We start from the raw sequence: 13,348 nt of genomic DNA on the forward strand, positions 1-13,348 counted from the left end.
CCTCCATGCAGGCCACCAGGGAGAAATAAGGACTGTACAGGCAGGGATCTATCTTATACCTGCACACACACATACACTCATAACATAGCCTTATCACAGACTGTTTTCTGAATCACATTAAGCAATACACAAGCCCACTCTAGTTTATTTAGGATATTCCCTACAGTTCCTTGTCCTTATATTCTGTCCACTGAGAATATACACATAGGTTTATTACAGTACTATATAGACCTTTGTATAGATTTCTTACCTATCTGCCAGCACAACACCGCTGAAGTAGGGGTAGTCCCATGGCATGAGTTCCAGAGTTAAAAACGAATTGAAAGGATTGTCTTAATCTCCTAAACATGAACGTCAGAACAGAGCTGATTAAATACATTTATAAGATGACTCACGATACTTCTTGAGTTAATTTTCATCTTCATATCCCTCATCAGGTTAAAATCTTTGGCAGTTCTGAAATGCAAAATAGGGACATTATTGTGTGAGCATGTGCCACATGTACAACACATGTATTTGTTGTACAGAGTTGTCATGCCAGTGTCTGGGTCTCTGACTCCGGAGAGTTTGTCTGTCCGCAATTCAAGTAATTTCATGACAGTCTCTGCTAATGGCCAGAGTGCTTTATCTGGGGTCTTGGCCATGGTTCCCTTTCTTTCTCTGGACAGTTATTTCTAACTCCTTCATGACAGTCTCTGCCAAACAAAACATACACAACACACTGGTCAACACAGTACACACATTTCTGTTTGTAGAATCAAAGTCAATTAAATAGTTTATACAAGCAGCGGAGCACTAAGAAATTAGGCGAATGGCCAGAGTGCTTTACCTGGGGTCTTGGCCATGGTTCCCTTTAAAGCCCTGTGTGCAAAAGATTCATAGCCCACTAAATTGGCTAGGGTATTTCTACAAGCCAGCAGTTCATCCACACAAAGCAGCAGACTTGAATTCGGGAAGAGGAAGATTTTAAAAAGTAGCCTCCCGCACCTCAGAGAAAAGGACAAGTATATAATAACTATAGGCTACTGCACAGCAAACCATCATGCCCAATACCATTTCCTACTTTGGGATGGTAGATGGAAGACCACTAATTATGTACAGAGATAAACCTGTGGGTTGCACCTGCAAACACAAAAACACACCAGTTCATCAGGAGAGTCTGCATTGAGGCCTATCTGGATGGAGCTGCCATCTATGGAGAAGCAGTGTCGGATGTGTTCTGGTAGGGCCATCATCTTGTGGACAGATTCCACAAACATGCTGATGTGGCTGCAGTCGGAGTTCTGCCACTTTAAAGTTTTTGTTGGCATATATATGCTAATAAATGCTAGAATGGCCAATAGGATCTCACTAGCTCGTGCTTGGTTCTGCCCACTTCCTTAGTTGTTCTGCCCACTATGACTAACTTGCTCCCATTGAAAATGACAGGCTCTGGTCTATCTTGGGTTAGTTAAAAAATCTTTAGTATAATGTCCCCCAGTGCCTTTGTTATATGCCCTGAAACTATAGATATGTGTGCAGTATAGTTTATGTGGGTATTTGATTATGTAGATGCATTCAAGTTCATGCAGTTGTCACAGCCACAGTCACAGCCATGTTAGCCGTGATTGTCCTGTGCAGCACATAAACTATGGTAGCCATATTAATGTTTATAGCCAGTGCGTCATTTGACCCGGATTCTCCTGGAACAGGACATGGCACCTCTCCATTTTAGACTGTTTCGATGCAGAACCTATTTGGCTGGATCTAGTACCTCTCATGACAAAATTATTTTCACTTTTTGCAATGCTAAAAAAACATTGCAAAAAATGTTGATTTTGGTTGTGCTGGCCCGGGTTTATGGTTTGCGCAACATAGGTTACAATGTTTGAGACTAACCCGTGGCTGTGTGAGAAGCGCTCCTGTATCTCAAAAAGAACTAGAGTGAGATTCACTTTCTATAATCTCTCTCTGCTCTGATATACATGAGCCTGCAACTCTCATTCTTCTGGTGTTGTGCTTCATCCTTTATTTCCCTATATAATCATAGCCATGCAAAGGGTTATGGAATAGCTGTTAAATTCAAAATTACATTTACCAAAGTTATAGAATTACTGCTGTCTCTTCAGAAAGAAGTTAAATCATTCAGAATAGTCGACTACACCATGAGAATGCCTATAATTTAGCCATAAAGGATCAATAGCTTCTTCTTTTTTTTTTTATTCATAGCAATGGTTGTAGCCCAATAACAAGGCATAGCCTAAAGTCAAGAACTCTGTCAAATCTGTCAGTGAACAAACAGCATGTAGACAAAACAGGCCTTTGGCAATATTTCAAATACAATCATGGTAAAACACAGGTTGGAAAGCAAATGGCTCCTGCTGAAAAGAGAAGACTAAGAGAAGACTACTCTGTCTGTTGTAGACTATCAAAATCAACTTCCAAATATTGTTTTACAAATTTTTACAAAGTAAAACGAGAGAGAGAGGCTTTTGGCACGAGCACATCTGCCATTACCAGTGAGTGAGCTGCAGATCATTGGTTGAGTCAGTGAACCTGGAAAGCATTTCTAGGACTATAGTTCCCTCCTCATATTGTAGCCTACAATATGTGTCCCCACCCACCTAGGCCTAGGCTATTGATGGCTTCTCAGTTTGTCAGTGTCAAAGTAGCCTGTCATTTTGATAATTTGTGTGGTATAAAATAATATTCTGCCAAAGTCTCCAGTTATTTAAAATGAAGTAGAATTGCATGAAATGCATTTATAAAATTGTCAATTTTATCCCAGGCCCCAGGCTACTAAAAATGTTCCCTAGGTGTTCCCTAGCAACTTCACTAAGTTCCTCTACTCTACTGCTCTATGCCATGACGCAAATGGGATGATATGCATGCAATGATTTACGATAATGATTTTTTAGATTGTATTATTAGAAAAAATATATACAGTTGAAGTCGGAAGTTTACATACACCTTAGCTAAATACATTTAAATTCAGTTTTTCACAATTCCTGACATTTAATCCTTGTAAAAGTTCCCTGTCTTAGGTCACTTAGGATCACCACTTATTTTAAGAATGTGAAATGTTAGAATAATAGGAGAGAGAATGATTTATTTCAGCTTTTCTTTCATTACATTCCCAATGGGTCAGAAGTTTACATCATTCAATTAGTATTTGGTAGCATTGTCTTTAAATTGTTTAACTTGGGTCAAATGTTTCAGGTAGCCTTCCACAAGTTTCCCACAATAAGTTGGGTGAATTTTTGTCCATTCCTCCTGACAGAGCTGGTGTAACTGAGTCAGGTTTGTAGGCCTCCTTGCTCGCACATGCTTTTTCAGTTCTGCCAACAAATTTTCTATGGGATTGAGGTCAGGGTTTTGTGATGACCACTCCAATACCTTGACTTTGTTGTCCTTAAGCCATTTTGCCACAACTTTGGAAGTATGCTTGGGGTCATTGTCCATTTGGAAGACCCATTTGCGACCAAGCTTTAACTTCCTAACTGATGTCTTGAGATGTTGCTTCAAAATATCCACATAATTTTCCTACCTCATGATGCCATCTATTTTGTGAAGTGCACCAGTCCCTCCTGCAGGAAAGCACCCCCACAACATGATGCTGCCACCCCCGTGTTTCATGGTTGGGATGGTGTTCTTCAGCTTGCAAGCCTCCCCCTTTTTCCTCCAAACATAACGATGGTCATTATGGCCAAACCGTTCTATTTTTGTTTTGTCAGACCAGAGGATATTTCTCCAAAAAGTACGATCTTTGTCCCCATGTGCAGTTGCAAACCGTAGTCTGGATTTCTTTATGCCGTTTTTGGAGCAGTGGGTTCTTCCTTGCTGAGCGGCCTTCAGATTATGTCGATATAGGACTCGTTTTACTATGGTTATAGATACTTTTCTACCTGTTTCCTCCAGCATCTTCACAAGGTCCTTTGCTGTTGTTCTGGGATTGATTTTCACTTTTCGCACCAAAGTATGTTCATGTCTAGGAGACAGAACGCGTCTCCTTTCTGAGCAGTATGACGGCTGTGTGGTCCCATGGTGTTTATACTTGCGCACTATTGTTTGTACAGATGAACATGGTACCGTCAGGAGTTTGGAAATTACTCCCAAGGATGAACCAGACTTGTGGAGGTCTACAATTATTGGCTGAGGTCTTGGTTGATATTTTTTGATTTTCCCATGATGTCAATTAAAGAGGCACTGAGTTTGAAAGTAGGCCTTGAACTACATCCACAGGTACACCTCCAATTGACTCAAATTATGTAAATTTGCCTATTAGAAGCTTCTAAAGCCATGACATAATTTTCTGGAATTTTCCAAGCTGTTTAAAGGCACAGTCAACTTAGTGTATGTAAACTTCTGACCCACTGGAATTGTGACACAGTGAATTATAAGTGAAATAATCTGTCTGTAAACAATTGTTAGAAAATTACTAGTGTCATGCACAAAGTTGATGTCCTAACCGACTTGCTATAGTTTGTTAACAAGAAATTTGTGGAGTGGTTGAAAAATGAGTTTTAATGACTCAAACCTAAATTTATGTCAACTTCCGACTTCAACTGTATATTCCTATATATATATATAAATATATATATATATGTATGCTTTCTGGTACCTCAGAGCTCCCAAGGTCACCCCCCTCCCACCTCACTTTTTGTTCTGGCCTCTTACAATTGACAAATTAACCTTTTTTCAGCAGTAGGCTGAATCAGCTAAATCAGGGTCACAGTGTTTCTTAGTAACAAAAGTATACACCTCACACACATGGTTATGGTCTTTAAACAAATAGAACACCTGTACCTTGTCAGATATAGAGTTGAAACGTATTCAATTTTGAGTTTGCATCCAAATATTACACTTTTATAAATCACAGATGACCGAAATATAACAAAATCATTTGACATAGAAACACTGGCTTTTTGGCTGTTTAAAATAAATAAAAATAAAGTTGTTTTATTTATGAAAAATATTAATAGCATTCCAGAAAAGGGTTTTAAGCACTCTTAATAGCCTATGTATTAAGGTTGTATTAAGATTATACCTGCCATTTACTGTTGTATTTATTTTCTCATTTTACTTTCTGAACCACACGCACTTAAAATGCATTAGCCCATACACTGTGCTGTGCTGTTCCTGCTCTATATGAATCAGCATCATTAAACCACTTCAACTGGAATTGCACCTGTCTGTCTTCTGTGCCGTTACAAGTACCTGGGAAAGAACACATTAAGTGCTAATAAAACCCTAAGAATATACAGCCCAACAGGTCCTCCACTTCACCTGTAGATCTGATATAATTGGATGGTAAGACTTGCATCCAGCCAACCAGAAAAAGCATTTCAAGCACTCTTGAAAGTAAGGACAATCCTTGTCCTGCAAAGAAACATTATACAAATAATGTCAACAATTAAACAGTTAAATGTTTTTCTTTTGCAAGCAGTAGGCATTTAGAATGAAATGTAGAGTGGAGTTCACAGGTACGGAATGAAATCATCTGCCCTGCATACCTTCGAAATTATTTGCCGATCATTTATTTGAAAAACACAGTTTCATAATTTGTCGCAATAAACAAAGTTTGACAAAAGAAAAATCCACCCCTGTTGAACAGATACAATTTTTGGTTCTCTCCAGACCTGATTGCCTTTGACCAGCACACAAACATCCTGTGGCGTTCTGCATTAGCATCGAATAGCCCCCGTGATATGCAACTTTTCAGGGAAGTCAGGAACAAATCTACACAGTCAGTTAGGAAAGCTAAGGCTAGCTTTTTCAATCAGATATTTGCATCCTGCAGCACAAACTCAAAAAAGTTCTGGGACACTGTAAAGTCCATGGAGAATAAGAGCACCTCCTCCCAGCTGCCAACTGCACTGAGGCTAGGAAACACTGTCACCACCGATGAACCCACTATAATTGAGAATTTCAATAAGAATTTTCTACGGCTGGCCATGCTTTCCACCAGGCTACCCCTACCCCGATCAACAGCCTTCCACCCCCCACAGCAACAAACCCAAGCCTTCCCCATTACTCCTTCACACAAATACAGATAGCTGATGTTCTGAAAGAGCTGCAAAATCTGGACCCCTACAAATCAGCCGGGCTAGACAATCTGGACCCTCTCTTTCTAAAATGATCTGCCGAAATTGTTGCAACCCCTATCACTAGCCTGTTCAACCTCTCTTTTGTATCGTATGAGATTCCCATAGATTGGAAAGCTGCCGCGGTCATCCCCCTCTTCAAAGGGTGAGACACTCTAGACCCAAACGGCTACAGACCTATATCTATTCTACCCTGACGTTCTAAGATCTTTGAAAGTCAAGTTAACAAACAGATTACCGACCATTTCGAATCCCACTGTACTTTCTCAGCTATGCAATCTGGTTTCAGAGCTGGTCACGGGTGCACCTCAGCCACACTCAAGGTCCTAAACAATATCATAACCGCCATTGATAAGAAACATTACTGTGCAGCCGTATTCATCGACCTGGCTAAGGCTTTTGACTCTGTAAATCACAACATTCTTATCGCCAGACTCATCAGCCTTGGTTTCTCAAATGATTGCCTCGTCTGGTTCACCAACTACTTCTCTGATAGAGTTCAGTGTGTCAAATCGGAGGGCCTGTTGTCTGGACCTCTGGCAGGGCCTGTTGTCTGGATCTCTATGGGGATGCCACAGGGTTCAGTTCTCGGGCCGACTCTCTTCTCTGTGTACATCAATGATGTCGCTCTTGCTGCTGGTGATTCTTTGATCCACCTCCACAGTTCCTCTGTGAAGATGGAAAAAAATTCTAGAAGGACAACCATCTCTGCAGCACTCCACCAATCAGGCCTTCATGGTAGATTGACCAGACTGAAGCCACTCCTCAGTAAAAGGCACACGACAGCCTGCTTGGAGTTTGCCAAAAGTCACCTAAAGGACTTTCAGACCATGTGATCAAGATTATCTGGTCTGATGAAACCAAGATTTAACTCTTTGGCCTGAATGACAAGCGTCACGTCTGGAGGAAACCTGGCACCATCCCTACGGTGAAGCGTGGTGGTGGAAGCATAGTGCTGTGGGGATGTTTTCAGCTGCAAGGACTGGGAGACTAGACAGGATCGAGGGAAAGATGAACGGAGCAATGTACAGAGAGTGATCCTTGATGAAAACCTGCTACAGAGCGGACTGGGGTGAAGGTTCACCTTCCAACAGGACAACGACACTAAACATGCAGCCAAGACAACGCAGGAGTGGCTTCGGGACAAGTCTCTGAATGTCCTTGAGTGGCCCAGCCAGAGCCCGGGCTTGAACCTGATCTAACATCTTTGGATGGTAGCTGTGCAGTGACACTCCCCATCATACCTGACAGAGTTTGAGAGGATCTGCAAAGAAGAATGGGAGAAACTCCTCAAATACATGTGTGCCAAGCTTGTAGTGTCATACCCAAGGGACTTGAGGCTCTTATCGCTGCCATAGGTGCTTCAACAAAGTACTGAATAAAGGATCTGAATACTTGATATTTCAGTTTTAGATTTTTAATGCATTTGCAAAATGTTCTAAAAACCTGTTTTTACTTTGTCATTATGGGGTATTTTGTGTAGATTGATGATGAACAAAAAAAACAACTTCATCAATTTTAGAATAAGGCTGTAACATAACAATGTGAAAAAAAGTCAAGGGGTCTGAATACTTTCTGAATGCACTGTCTATATTTACGGTTATCTGACACTTCATTAGATATAAGATACGCGTACCCTTAACTTCATATATAGAGCTCCGATATTCCCCATAATGGGACAGTTTCTACATGCATCCAATCCGGGCCTCAGAAATCTCCCTGCTACCGTGAGTCAAGGCACGCACCTGATGTGTGTACCCCGTCTACATATTTTTAGAATATTTTAAGTCCGGAAAGGGTATGTGTCAGCATACTGACATATCTAAGCCTTTATTCTTTATTCCAAAGTGGTAGGCCACGCAAACTCACAGAATGGGACTGCCGAGTGCTGAAGCGCGTAGCACGTAGCACTACTGTCCTCAAATGCAACACTCACTACCGAGTTCCAAACTGCCTCTGGAAGCAAGGTCAGCACAAGAACTGTTTGTCGGGAGCCCCATGAAATTAGTTTCCATGGCCGAGCAGCAGCACACAAGCCTAAGATCTCCATGTGCAATGCCAAGCATCGGCTGAAGTGGTGTAAAGCTCGACCCCAATGGACTCTGGAGCAGTGGAAACAAATTCTCTGGAGTGAAGGGAAATCTTAACGCTGCAGTATAAAATTACATTTTAGACACTTCTATGCTTCCAACTTTGTGGCAACAGTTTTGGGAAGGTCCTGTTTCACCATGACAATGCCCCTGTGCACAAAGCGAGTTCAATGTAGAAACGGTTTGTCAAAATCGGTGTGGAAGAATTTGACTGACCTCAACCCCATCGAACACCTTTGTTAGGAATTGGAATGCCGACTGCGAGCCAGGCATAATCGCCCAACATCAGCGCCCAACCTCACTAAGGCTTTTGCGGCTGAATGGAAGCACGTTCCCACAGATATGTTCCAACAAAAAAGCTTTCACTAGGCTTTCCACTAGGAAAGCCTAGTGGAAAGCCTAACAAGAAGAGTGGAGGTTGTTATAGCAGCAAAGAGGGACCATGATTTTGGAATGAGATGTTCGACGAGCAGATGTCCAAATACTTTTGGGCATGTAGTTTATTTTCCGAAATGTATCACATCTGTAATCATTCCCTGATCATTTATGTATTCGTATTTCTAAAAAAAGTCATAATTTCAATATATATCCTTAGATTATATGTAATATTCATTCAGTACCAGTGAAACGTTTGGACACCTACTCATTCAAGGATTTTTCCTTATTTTTCCAATTTTCTACATTTTATGAAATAACACATATGGATTCATGTAGTAACCAAAAGAGTGTTAAAGAAAAAAATATAATATATAAATAAAATATAAATATATTTAATATTTTATTCTTCAAAGTAGCCACCCTTTGCCTTGATGACAGCTCTTGGCATTCTCTCAACCAGCTTCACCTGGAATGCTTTTCCAAAAGTCTTGAAGGTGTTCCCACCTGAGCACTTGTTGGCTGCTTTTCCTTCACTCTGCAGTCTAACTCATCCCAATCCATCTCAATTGGGTTGAGGTCGGATGATTGTGGAGGCCAGGTCATCTGATGCAGCCCTCAATCACTCTCCTTCTTGGTCAAATAGCCTTTACACTGCCTGGAGGTGTGTTGGGTCATTGTCCTGTTGAAAAACTAATTATAGTCCCACTAACCGCAAACCAGATGGGATGGTGTATTGCTGCAGAATGCTGTGGTAGCCATGCTGGTTAAGTGTGCCTTGAATTCTAAGTGAATCACAGATAGTGTCACTAGCAAAGCACCCCCACACCATCACACCTCCTCCTCCATGTGTCACGGTGGGAACCACACAAGCATAGATCATCCGTTCACCTACTCTGCGTCTCACAAAGACACGGCGGTTGATACTAAAAATTGCACATTTGTAGTTGGTGATGGAGAAACACAAATGTTCCACTATTTCTGTAGATATGACATTTGACATTACATACAGCTCCATAAATGTATTTGTGTCTGAGTTCCCTCACAGTATCTTCTGATCTTTATTTTATTTCAAATTGTGTCCAATTAAGACCTAAACAATGAGGTGAGTTATTACTAATCAGCCACCTCAATTGATCAATCAAGTAAATAGGAGGAGTGGAAACAATGTGCCCATGGAATGAGTCTGACAGGAGTCTAATAACCAAGTAACGTTTTTCATGCCAGTCTCAGAACTGGTATTATTTAGCTACTGCATTACATATGTGGTCAGAACTGGCATCTAAAACCATTTAGTTTTTACATGATTATTTAGATTCAGACATTGTCCATTTCCATCACACAAAGAACAAAACAAGTACAACCAAATTTTTATTGGTTTGTTTATACCAATCATTACACAGATACATCTATAAACAAAGGATAAAAGAACTGTACACTTGTACTTGATACCTAAACCCCACATGAATATTGCTACTGCTGGTTTGTGTATTTGACAGCTCAAATGGATGTACAGTTTCTCAGCATCCAAGGAACCATAATCGTCAGTATATTTAACTTATGTACTTCTTTAGCTTGGCTAAGAACACAATTCCATTTTACCATACTCACAATGTACCATTACACACTGCATATAGAAAGTTGAAAACCCCTTTTAATAGCAGCTATACAAATTTATTGCAATGCTATCACAGAACAGAGCCAACCAATTACACCCAATGCACAGGCCTGATAGGGAGGAACTCCAGTACTAGGGAATAGGTTTATTAAGCAGAATGGTAAAGAAAAACATAATGAGTACAAGAGTTAACATATGGAACACAGTTTAAACACCTTAAAATGTTTTCCTCATTATAAACAATAAAACAATGTGTTCCCCCTTGAGTTAATTCATCCCCACCACACAATGCAGGTTACGTATACCTTCCCTCATATAGCCTATGGAATGTTAGTCTCTCAGACAAGCTCTCTGTTGTTTTGACCAGATCCTGTAAACGACGTGCTTGCATGTTCTTGGTGTAGTAACCTGTCCCATTCCCACCCCTCCCCCATAGCGAAAATAAAAACCGTTGACATTTACAATGACCGTAATTGTTCCAGAGATGTAAAAACATGGGATGCAATGAAATCCCCATCTCAAATTGTATTTTTTATTTCATAAAAAAATGTGTTTCTACAATCAAACTACTAAAAAACCTGCATTTAGAAAATAGTCGATAAAAATATACCCCTGAATTGTACAAGAAAAAGAGGTACAGGGAGCACTGATAAAAGATGTGGTTTGAGAGATGTTATTCGGCCGCCTCTTCCTCCTCTTTCTGTTCAGGTTCTTCTGGTGCCTAAATTTAAAACACAACGGAATAAAACTGTTGCAATAGTTGAGAACTTATTTATAATTTACATTCAATATCTTATGTTTAAAACAGTATAAGATCATAAACTATCAATTTGATGTGTTTTTCTTGTCCTTATAGGACAAAATGCATACATATCCCAGCAGCCCCTTACCTCTTCCTCAGCTTTGGCTTCTCCATTCTCTGCGGGCACCTCCTTCTCAGGCTCGGTCTTTTTCACCTCTTTAGCCTTCTTGGGCTTAGGTGCTGCCTTCTCCTTCTGTAAATAAATATGTTTAATGGGATAAGACACCGTAAGTCCGTAATTGCAATTAATTTACTATTAAATGTACATTTGTAATATCTGCACTTCCTCACCTTTGGCTTGGGCTCTGCCTTTGCAATTGCAGGTTTCTGCAATGAAAGATTTATGATTATTTGCTGAAATTCTGTTTTTGGGTGCATCTTTAATTAAAGTGTCAATAATGGTGTGGAATACTCACATTTACCAATCTCTCAGATCTCCTCTTAGGCTGAAATATTTCAAAAGAAAATACCAATTATTTACTCATATAATGGGAACAACGTTTGACATGGGTTGCTGCTGACCCCTGGTGGCAGAACAATGGAATTGTATTTTGAACATTTAAATTCTTACAAACCAGCGATCACCTTGATTAAATACAACACACATATTTCAGTAAAATGTGTATGACTCACCTCTGCTGCCTCAACATCAGCGCTTGCCTATAATAATAATAATAACATGTTAGTGACAGCTCAGCAGGGCAAACGTGTTAAGTGGGTTTTACTGGGTGAGGGACAGTTTAAATGCCAAGAGTATTAGGGCAATTATGTAATCCCCAAAAAGGCGTAGGGAGGTAAGGGAAAGCATTGCAGCGTGTTATGGTCACAGTCTCGATATAGCTGCTTATTTTTCCATCACCCACGTACTACCTAATAAACGGATAATAGTGTCAACTTGCTCAGATCATGTTCCCATTTCCTATGACTATACCATGTTGCCTGTAATCTCTACGGAGAGGGGGGAATACCGACTCCGCCTACTCCCGACGCATTCATTCACTCGTGATGAATGGGATTTGCCAGGCAACATGACTGTGCTCGCTACTCCGACCAGACAGTCTACTATGCGTTCCCGCCATTCATTCGAATTTCAAACTCCGAGATCCTCAGCGATTCTCCAAATGGTTACAGAATCTACTAGAATCCCCAGCAACAAGAGCGCCTCTGTGATGTCGACGAATCGCCATTGCATAACCCAGAATTGGCTCGAGCCAACAAAAGGGCACACGGAAATGTAATTAAACCAAATATTTTAACGATGCAGCATGTTACATTAGCGCACTTAAACGCATTTTACGTAGTTTAACTATGAACTTTTATATTGCAAAATAAGAAAAACGTCGTCAGTGTTCCCCTTGCCCACAAGGGCAGCCATGACACAAGTCTTCGTGCCCTTTTCAAAGCGCACTAGAAGCAGTCTTCTGCATGTGCGGTATGCCCACCGTGCGTTGAGCATTATGCTACCAACAATTAAGTTACATTTTAATGCAGTGTTTCAATAAGTGTAAATGCAATGTAATCTAAAATGTTATTTGCAATAGACTTTGCCTAGTAAAAGAAATCGGTCACCAACTTTATTTCTGCAGAATCGCCATCTTACGACGTAGCTAGCGACCTACACCTCTTTGTCCTTTTATAGGTTAATGTATTTGTAAACAACCACCACGAAGACGTGACAAAAGCGCAATTTGAAATTGAGTAAATATTAAACACCATACATGTAACCAGTCCTAATTTTCGAAGACTAAAATCACAGCGTGAAAAGGTAGAAAACCCGCCACTTCCCAAATCAAAACAGACCGATACATTTTAAACTCCTGGTTGAACACAGCAGTGCAACAATGTTGGAGCGGAACAAAACATGGATATGCGGCTACATTTTACATGCAAAAATAAATGCATTTGTTTTATCTATCAAAGGATATATACAACCAATAAAACATATTCCACTTACTTTGCTCCTTTTAGGCATGGCTGTTTTGCGTATAAGTTCAAATAAAGAGGGAACTGTTCCAAAACGGAGCAAGAAAAATACTGTATGTTGGTATAAGATTCAAACACTACGTTCTATTACAGCGTAGCAAACCTTAATGTTCCATTGGAACAAAAACTAGCTCAAACCGGATTGGATTCTCCCCCTCCCTCCCTCCCTATTGAATTCATTATAGCATCAATCTGACGGACAAGCTACTCTCCGCCCCTGGTAGCCATTGATTGGCTTTAGGAGCCGTCAACACATTTTCAAATCATAGCGAGATACCTGTGTGGATAATTTTACATGGCAATCAGATCTATATGTATTTGTCTTTAGATGAGCACTCATCAGGGGGTAACTATGACACATTTTTATTTTTTATCTCCATATTGTTTTGCCCATATA

At 40.3% G+C, this 13,348-nt stretch overlaps 1 protein-coding gene across 1 annotated transcript; it reads right to left on the minus strand.

Moving 5' to 3' along the window:
• Positions 1–9,906: 9,906 nt before the first annotated feature.
• On the minus strand, positions 9,907–13,137 carry LOC109872892 (non-histone chromosomal protein HMG-14-like). The gene is made up of 6 exons (XM_020464308.2): positions 12,923–13,137; positions 11,602–11,628; positions 11,385–11,414; positions 11,260–11,295; positions 11,057–11,161; positions 9,907–10,887 (listed from the first exon to the last, which is right to left on the minus strand). Exons 1-6 carry the CDS (start codon positions 12,938–12,940, stop codon positions 10,840–10,842), a joined length of 264 nt encoding a protein of 87 aa, XP_020319897.1. The 5' UTR covers positions 12,941–13,137; the 3' UTR covers positions 9,907–10,839.
• Positions 13,138–13,348: the final 211 nt, after the last annotated feature.

Source organism: Oncorhynchus kisutch, linkage group LG28 (assembly GCF_002021735.2).
Source record: "Oncorhynchus kisutch isolate 150728-3 linkage group LG28, Okis_V2, whole genome shotgun sequence".
Taxonomy (NCBI): Eukaryota; Metazoa; Chordata; class Actinopteri; order Salmoniformes; family Salmonidae; genus Oncorhynchus; species Oncorhynchus kisutch.